This window comes from Fulmarus glacialis, unplaced genomic scaffold (genome assembly GCF_000690835.1).
Source record: "Fulmarus glacialis isolate BGI_N327 unplaced genomic scaffold, ASM69083v1 scaffold29976, whole genome shotgun sequence".
NCBI classification, from domain to species: Eukaryota; Metazoa; Chordata; class Aves; order Procellariiformes; family Procellariidae; genus Fulmarus; species Fulmarus glacialis.
The window spans coordinates 38,743-48,312 of record NW_009220586.1 but is presented as its reverse complement, the minus strand read 5'-3'; the positions used below and the strand labels follow the sequence as shown (position 1 = coordinate 48,312).

At 40.3% G+C, this 9,570-nt stretch overlaps 1 protein-coding gene across 1 annotated transcript in view; it reads left to right on the top strand.

The window, feature by feature from the left end:
- The first annotated feature begins 2,845 nt into the window (after nucleotides 1-2,845).
- Nucleotides 2,846-9,570, top strand: part of LOC104078975 (serine/threonine-protein phosphatase CPPED1-like) — a 38,084-nt gene continuing 31,359 nt past the window's right edge. The window contains 2 exon segments of the mRNA XM_009580821.1: nucleotides 2,846-2,883; nucleotides 2,885-2,907. Coding sequence (XP_009579116.1) covers nucleotides 2,846-2,883; nucleotides 2,885-2,907 — 61 coding nt within the window.

Genomic DNA, 9,570 nt, shown 5'->3' with positions numbered 1-9,570 from the left:
CTCCGGCTCCCGTGGAGAAGATGCCAGCAGTGTCCAACACCAGATTCGTTTTAAAATGTTCGTCAGTGCTGCTAAACCTGATTTCCATAGCTTGTGAAACTGTTGGTGCCAGCACTGTGCTATCGTTTGTTTGTACCTATAGGGGTGACCTAACAGGTTGCAGGTAGCTCATTGTTTATGCTACTTAAATGAAAGGGAGGTGTACCATAATGGATGCAATTAGAGAAGATCCCGGTTTCTGCAAGGTGCTTCAGCCTCTCTCAGGGTGGAGGTCAGCAGCTAATTCCTCCTCTGATGCTTCTACACTGTGCAGAGATAGCACTGTTAACCCCCTCGGCTGGTAGTGCCTGAGTATAAGTCAGTTCCATAGCAGACATGCTTCTAGACTTACCGCCTCCCAGGTGAATAAGATAACGAGGCCACTGCCAAGCCAAAGATGGCAGCCACCTGCTGACTGCTCGTTCTTGTCTTGTGGCTGGACCAACAGAGAAGTATGTTGAACATCTATGTGTATCTTATCTGTTTGTAAAATTCTCCCAAGGTTGGAGGTTCTGCAGTGTGCCTAGGTTTTTCAGGTGAATAACTAGCTCTGTGTTAAGAAATCTTTTCCTATTGCCACACATGGAAGGTATTTTATTATCTTGTATTTGTTTATAAATTACAAATTGTGTTGGTTTGGTGAGGTGGGCAAAGCTATTCAATCCCAGCAATTTTGTGGTATTTTCTTGAGTTTCACTGGAAATATTTGGCTTTGCTTGTTGCCAAATACAGAAAAATCACCAGCTCTGAGCGTGTGAAGTATATGTATACAGTCATTCTGGCAACCTATTAATTGCAGATGGTCTGGTTGGTTTGGAACAGAATGCCTAGCATTTGTTGAGGGGACAGATGGCAGACAAGCCACCTAGTTATATCAACTGTTGTGGTGGGTTGACCCTGGCTGGATGCCAGGTGCCCACCAAAGCCGCTCTATCACCCCTCTCCTCAGCTGGACAAGAGAGAGAAAATATAATGAAAGGCTTGTGGGTCGAGATAAGGGCAGGGAGAGATCACTCGCCAATTACCATCATGGGCAAAACAGACTGGACTTGGGGAAATTAGTTTAACTTATTGCCAATCAAATCAGAGTAGGGTAACGAGAAGTAAAACCAAATCTTAAAACACCTTCCCCCTTACCCCTCCCTTCTTCCTGGGTGCAGCTTTACTCCTGATTTTCTCTACCTCCTCCCCCCAAGCGGCGTAGGGGAATGGGGGTTGCGGTCAGTTCATCACATGTTGTTTCTGCTGCTCCTTCCTCCTCAGGGGGAGGACTCCTCACACTCTTCCCCTGCTCCAGCATGGGGTCCCTCCCGTGGGAGACAGTCCTCCATGAACTTCTCCAACGTGAGCCATTACCACAGGCTACAGTTCTTCATGAACTGCTCCAGCATGTGTCCCTTCCATGGGGTGCAGTCCTTCAGGGGGGTGGGTGCCCCACAGGTCCTGCCAGGAGCCTGCTCCAGCGCGGGCTTCCCACGGGGTCACGGCCTCCTTTGGGCATCCACCTGCTCCAGCGTGGGGTCCTCCATGGGCTGCAGGTGGATATCTGCTCCACCGTTAACCACCATGGGCTGCAGGGGCACAGCCTGCCTCACCATGGTCTTCAACACGGGCTGCAGGGGAATCTGCTCCAGCACCTGGAGCACCTCCTCCCCCTCCTTCTTCGCTGACCTTGGTGTCTGAGAGTTGTTTCTCTCACATATTCTGACTCCTCTCATTGGCTGCAGTAGCAGGGCTTTTTTCCCCCTTCTTAAATACGTTATCCCAGAGGTGCTGCCACTGTCACTGATTGGCTTGGCCTTGGCCAGCAGCGGGTCCATCTTGGAAGCTGGCTGGCACTGGCTCTATCAGACACGGGAAGCTTCTAGCAGCTTCTCACAGAAGCCACCCCTGTAGCCCCCCACTGCTACCAAAACCTTGCCACGCAAACTCAGTACAACTGTATAGTGAAATTGCAGCAAAAGGAGTGTTCAACGGCAGTGTAAAAATTTCTGAACAAAAGCTTTATCTAAGTACTTCTTGAAAATTGCCTTAAACATGGAAGAAAAAATGTGATTTGGGTATCTGTTTTCCAGGTGTGTTTCCTTCTCCTGAAGTGTCCTTGTTTGGTATTCTTTAAATATTAATTAAGACTTTTCTTACTGACTGGTTGTTTTTAATCTTGTTCAGTACTTTTTAGGCTATCATAGTCCAGTTACCATCTTTGGGTACAATGTTTCTTTGTCAATAATTTACTTAGCTCTTTCTTAAGAGGCTAAAGTTCAACACAACCTTTTAATAACTAAATTATTGGAAAAAAACATAACCAAGGACTGATAAAACTGAGGCAAAGCTTCTTGCAGTTTAAGATGAAAATCAGTTATTTGTGTTTTGTTGTTTTCCTCAGCCTTTAGGTTTCACTCCTTCTGTTAAACAGGTAGCTACACAAAACATTTACTACCACTGCTATGGCTTGGTACACTGTTTCCTTTTAAAATTTGAGAGTCACCATTGAGACCTTAATTTCCTTTTCTTCTTACTACCCTTTCTGCAAAATGACTCTTCCACACCTTATCCCCTAATAGTAATTTGTTCAGTCTGCTTTCACGTAATGTGGAGGTTATACCTGTAATCTGCGCTAATCTACTCTTGATATGTGACGTGTGTGAATCAGAAGCTCAACGTTAGGGATCTAAATTATCCATGTAATCAGTGGAGCGTAGTAGCGAACAGTGCATAAATACCCTACTTTATTGGCAAGAGACCTCTGTATGCTTTGGCTTTACTTTTTTAATATATTCTCTGTCTTTTCTACCCATGTGAAATTATGCTTCAGATGTCTACTACTTTTATTAGTATTTTAGTGAAGAAACGGGACCATATGTTTGGGTAAATTCTGTCTTCTCCACCATTTCTCCCAAAAAGTCGTGGGTTTTTTTGTTTTGGTTTGGGGTGGGTGTTTTTTTTTGTCCCAAGTATGCAGTAGCATGCTGTGCAAAAAGTTTCTGTGAAAGAGGTAGAGCACTTTTTTAAAGTAACTAAACAAGTGATAGTACCATCAGCTTAACTAGTTGAGAAGTGTCTCTGTTTTGAACCTGTCTTTTGCTAGTTTTAGCTGATGGTTCCAAAACCTTCATCTGGAAGAGGCAGATAACCAGCATTGCATACTCGCGTTCTCAGTTCCACGTGTGATTTTATGTTCCTCTGTTATGCCTCCCTCACCAATCTTTTGCAAACTTTTAAAGTTTATTCAGTTGCTTCTCATGTTTTTTATTTTGTTCTGTTTTCTATTCTTTTCCTATCACTGCTTTTTTGCCGTTACTGAATGTTGAGGTGACTTTTCTTTGTAGCGCTTGCTAGAACTATTGTTGTTTATATGAAGTCAGTGGTGGTGTTTTTCCCATGTGCACTATCCTGCACTTTTCTGCACTGAAGATCATCTGCTTTCTTGAACAGCCACTGTGCAATGAAGTCTCTCCCCAGTTCTTCACAACCGGGCCTTATTTTCATACTTCCAGATGGCTTCGTTTTAGCAAATTTCACTTCCTTGCTATTCATTTGCTGTTACAGATTGTTTTGAATTTGTTGAACAGTATAGGTCCCAGTACGGATTCAGGTGGGATCTGTGTGTCTTGTCCATTTCTTTTTTTCTTACCAGTTTTTTATGCATGTGAGGACTTTCATATTTCAAGACAGCTTGGCTTCCTTAAGAGTCTTTGGTGAGTAACTGTCAGATACCTCTTGGAGATTCAAGTAGATGATATCAAGTGGATTTCCCTTGTCCATATAAAAGCTGTCAATTACTCTTTCTGAAGAATCAGTAAGTGCAGTAGTTATTGTCTTTGTTACAGTTTCCATTAACTTGCCTCTACAGATGCCAGTTTTGCAGTCAGTAGTTACCAGATTGCTCCAGAAACCCTTTTAAATGTAGGTATGATACTGGCCATCTTCCTGCTCCTCTTGTGCAAAGGCAGTTCTAAGCAAGAGCTAACTCCCCAGGGGTTAGCTGGTTTTTACTTTTGAGTTCTGTGGATGCCACCTAATCTGAGTGGTTTGTTATTGTTCATGTCTATTTGTTGAATCATCTACTGCTATTTTGGTTTGAGACAGATCTGATGCACTGTTTGTAAGGAAGAATTCTGGCATTAGATTTTCACAAGTTCCTCCACAATAAACATGGATATAAAAATTTACATTGTTTTTCTGCTCTGCCTTTATCTTTGGGTGCCTCTTGCATGTCTGGAACATCTTTTAGCTTTAGTGAGTGTCTGGCAGGCTACCTGCACCTAATGCCTTTAAAAAGGGCTTTATTAGTTTTCAGATTTATGCTATTTCCAATTGTTCTTCGCTTTGTTTAGCTTGACTTCTTGGGCTTCTGTATCTAACCTTCCAGTTAGAAGGTTTAGAAGAATCTTTCCTATTTTCTCTATTTGGATGCTTTAGCTTTTTGAAGGATGCTGTTCTGCTCTTACTAGCATCCTTATGGCTGCTGTTTATCTTGTTTAGTCAGCCTGAATTCTTTCTGGTCTTTCTGAAGTTCTTAGTAAATGCTGTGCATATGGTCTGAGCCTCTGGGATAGTGTCTTTGAATAGTTTCCATGCTGTCTTCAAGGATTTTTGCGCTTTTTAAAAGCATCGTAATTACATATCATTCACCTTCCTTTGAAATTAAATACAACAAGTTGATTTCTTATTTTTTCTTGCTTTCACATGAGTGTTGGATCTTGGCACATTATGATTACTATTCTAAAGCTCTTCGACAGTAATATTTTTGAGCACTGATCAGAGCTGCTTCCCAGCTAGCATATTCCATTCCCAATATTGTCTCCAACTCTCATATGAATTAGGCAAATTTTTATGTGGGTTTTGAGCAACTTTCTGTGACTTCACCTTGTCATTATGCAAGCCACCCCCCTTCACACCTACAGTCTTGGGCTGTAAAGTTTCTGTAATGAGTTTACATGTTAAATTTGGGGGTGGGCATAAAGGCATGACTAGAGTTTTAGCATTCTGTAGCCCTCAGTACAAATAAACTGTATCTGAGGGGGCATTTCCTACCTTGATAGTTATCTAAGAAGTTTAAAAAGTGTATCTTTTAAAAATAGTAGCACTGCCTAATTTGTTTGAAAAACTATATTCTGTCACTGTTTCTACTGACATTATCTCTGTAGTTTAGGCTCACTGTACATCATTTCTACAATAATTACTCTTTTAAAGGGTTTTATTTTCTCTCTGAAAAATGCATTTTGATACCTGTTTTGAAGGGTTTTTTTCCCCAATGCATAAAATTGCACCTTTCATAATAGCTTGCCTTGGTCATTCAGCAGAACCCTCAACAGCCATACCTTTGGTAGTCTCTCAGGTACACGTGGAAAATATAGCTGAAAGGAATGCATATTTAATTAGATTGAAATCTTTTGTATTTGGACATACAGACAATAATGATGGTGTTTTTGAAGCCATAATAATTGATAATGTTTTAATATTAAACAAGGAATTACTAAGGATTTAGTGCAAGTCCTTTATAGTTTTTTAAGCTATTCCAGGATTGAGAGGAATGAAAACAAATTCCTTTAAAGGTAAACTGCAAAACAATTGCAAGGAAAAAGTTTTTGCCTTTTGTATTGTTTATGATGTATAAATATTGCCTTCACTTAGAAGATTCCATTTTCTTCCTGCCTATAGCTTCTTTAGAAAACCAAGGTTGTGCTTCTTGTCCAATTTTACCTAGAAAAAGAGTCACAGGCACACTTTGTAGGCAGAGACAGCTCAGGGCGGGGAACCGTGTACCTATTTCTGCTATTTTGTGATCTTTCAGAGAAGTGAAATTAATTCCCCTGGCAAACCCAACGTGAGAATGAGGGCATTTTTTTATATTTATTACTGCTCATTGTATACTGAGCAAGCACTAGGCATGTGTCCACGTCCATTCTCCTCTGATACAATAGTGTGCATAGAGAGACTGTGGACAGAAGTAACTTTTCATAACTAATTTGTTTCCATGAAATGCTGTAGAGTGTAGAGGAAGAAGAAAACCAATGTACTGTTGAAACCAACCAACGTACTTTTAAAAAATCCCACCAGGGAAATACTGGAAATCCCACCAGTACTACCTGGCTGTCAGCAGCCAGCTTGCAGTGGTTTATATGAGCAATCTCTATATATGTGTTTGTGATCCTTGGAGAGGGGGGAAGAAAAGGGAGGAGAAATTAGGAGAAGCAAAAGAGGAAGAAATAAAGGCACGGCAAGATATTAGCTATTGTCCTCTAGAAATTGTGAGGTTCAGCTTAAATCCCATCTAGATCCTTGAAGTGTCTTTTTCTATGTGATCACAATACATGGCTGAGGTTTTTTCTTGTGAACTGCTGCTGACTACTTTAGCCCCTCACAGAATTAATCCTTAGATAAAATTAGAAGCTGGTACCATTTAGTATGCTACTAAAAATATATTGCATTGATCCTCTCTCTGTATTTTGGCATGCATGGGAGCAGAAAAAGAGTGGGAAGCTATCGAAACTGAGGCATAACAACATGTTCTGAAGTTGGACTTCTTCCGTGGCAATCAGCTATGCAGCTTTTAAGGAGGCCTGGGAACAAAACGGATTTGGAATAGGAGTTTTGTGTGGCTCAATGTGTAAGAGCAGCTCCACAGACATTATTTGTCCTTCAGAAATGGAAACCATATGTACATCAGTTACCTGAGAAATCTGCTGACTTTTGTCTGGCATTTGTGTTTTCTTATTGCTGTGGTAAATTCAGAAAGTTGCAAACAGCCTCTATGCTCGTAGGGATGAAGAGCCAATTTGGAGGCATTCTCAGCTCAATTTTGCGATGCAAGGGAGAAGGAAGAAAAAATTTTTTATTAATTGAATCCTAATCTTCTATTTCTTACCTAACATGCACTTTGTCTGATACAACTACATAGCTTATCTAAAGGCTTGAAAATTGAAACTCCTAGCGAGAAGGATGCCTTTGATGTCATTCCCGTGAAAGTCGTTGCTTGCTACGTTTGAAGGGAAGAAGGAACTGTACATGCTATTTAATTGAAACCTTATGGGGTAACATCTAGGACCTGGATCATGACTAGATGATCACTGCAAAAACAGCTGTTCCCCCTCCCACCACTTGTGCCCAATACTGTTTGTTACTAACCCTCTGCCAGACTTTGGCATTCCCCTAGCATAGCAACAGAATGATTTGTCTGAGCACTCTTCTTGTAATTCAGTGCAAAGTCCAAAAAAATGGTTCAAACGATTTTTTGTGTGCCTGACTTACTGCTTAAGCAGGTGACGTTCGTTTGCACGGCCTGCAGTACCTGTTCTGCTTGAGGGTGCTAGGAAGCAGCTGGTGAGGGAGAGAAGTAGGGTACAGAAGTTTTGTTAATAATTATCTGAACACAGTCCATTGATAAATCATTTAATTATTAGGCAAAAGACTTCTGGATCCATCTATGGTAGCGGAAGATGCTTTTACGTTCTGTTTCTCATTGCTACCCTCTTACCATATTGTTCTGTTGCAAGAGCACTCGTGCAGGCATGCTCCTGGAGTTTTAAGCAAAATTAGCCAAATTGCACTAGTTGCAACACTTTAAACTATAGCTGGACTGATGTTATGCCTTGCACAGATAAGGAAAAACTTGCGTGAACTCCTCTGCAGACAGACCAGTGAGGGCAATTAAGAGTTATTTCCTGGACGATCTGAATTCAGAATAGGCTTAAGAGTTGTTGCAGGTGCAAGTTTGCACCAGTGGTGTTGTACCAATACAACTCTCTTCATGATATTCTGTTTTTATTTATAGTACTTTATAGTAATTGAAACACATTCCTTATAAACAAAAACTTAAGATGTAAGTTTAAACTGACTGTCCATATATTATTTTCTTCCCATACATTCTTTTGTTTTGTGGGGAACAAAATCAGGAAGTACTAAATTAAATCAGTAAGTATCACTTGATAAGTAATAAGCTACCAGAATTTGGTTTAAGTACTAGGTTTATTTGTTTTTAAATAGGGTTTCTAGTTGGAGTAATCAAATAACAAGACAAAGGTGGAAAATATTTATTCAACCTTACTGTTATTTTTTGTAACTATTTGATAAATTATCAAATACCACAAAAATGGTATTGTAGTGGTACACTTCAGTCAAGAGTTGACTGAATTATTTGATTAAGACCAGTTAATTAAACTAACATTTTAAGTAAATGTTATTCATGTCGCCCAGATTCATGGATCTTTTCTGTTGTCCTTGCTTCGCTTTCTTCATTTTATCTTTTTCTTTCCTAGAGGAGAATATAGCATATACCTCTGCATCATTTTCCGTTCCTTTCTCTTTTCACCTCCTATCTCTTTCCTTTTCTCCCCACTCTTCTTCACTTCCACCCCTGCATCTTCTGTTTCTCCTTTCTTCTGCCACTTCTTGAACTTCTCTTTTCAAATTCATCTTATCAGTGTCTCTCTCTCTGCCTCACATGACCATCACTCACCCACTCAAACCAGAGCATCTGTGCACAGTCTTGGAAACATTCAGGTACTTAAAACCTAGAGAGCTACTGTATTGACATGAATTTAAGGCAGGGAAAAAAAAAATCCATGAAGCGTATATTAGAATAGTCCCTGGTCTGGCCTTGCAACCTGTTTTGCATCAGCTCTGCATGCTCCCTGACAGTGCATTGTCTGCTTGCCAGGCTTCTCTCTGTTCCAGCATTATATGTGAAGCTCCTTGCTACCTGGGACCTGGTCCAGTCCTGCTGCCTGTGCCAGCCAGCCTGCCTGACAGCTACCTGGCTGCCTTTGGCCACCAGGCACTATCCCCGGGGATCTGGAAAGGGAAACACAATATGTCCATAAGTGAAATACAGTCTTTTAAAACAAAGACTAGCCGTCTTTTCTAAGTATTTCCTGTAAAAATAAATAGATAAATGTCTCTATATTTTACTTAGGCTACTGTGGTAGAAATTACTGGCTTCAGATTAATCAATACAAAACAAGTAGATTTTGCTCAGCATTGATTATCAATACTGTCTACTGAGTTGCTGGAAGAGGGACAGGTGTTAAAAATCCTGCCACGTTGTTCAAAGATTTGAGCTTTTTTTCCCATTTAATGAGTTTGAGGTTTGTGCCACTCCTCCAAAACAAGTTCCTGTTTCAGACTTTCCCTTTTTTCAGTTTTATTTTGTATGGGTCATAAAGGATTTCGGATGCAAGCTTCCTTAACTGTTTTTTTCTATAGCTTTCCACTTACAAAATCTGTAAGTTGATTTCTCTGCACAAACAATGCCTTTGATGCAGCATATAAGCTGTTTTTTATGGCAGTCATATTTTGCCATGCAAGACATAAAATAAAAACCTAAATTATTTTGTGTCATTCGGCTTCTATTGCAAACTCATGGATAGATGGATCATTTCACTTCTCTGAATAAGTGTGCTGGTTTTGACTGGGATAGAGTTAATTTTTTCCATACTGGCTTGTATGTTTTAGATTTATGCTGAAAACAGTATTGATAACACAGGGATGTTTTCGTTATTGCTGAGCAGTGCTTACACAGAGTCAAGG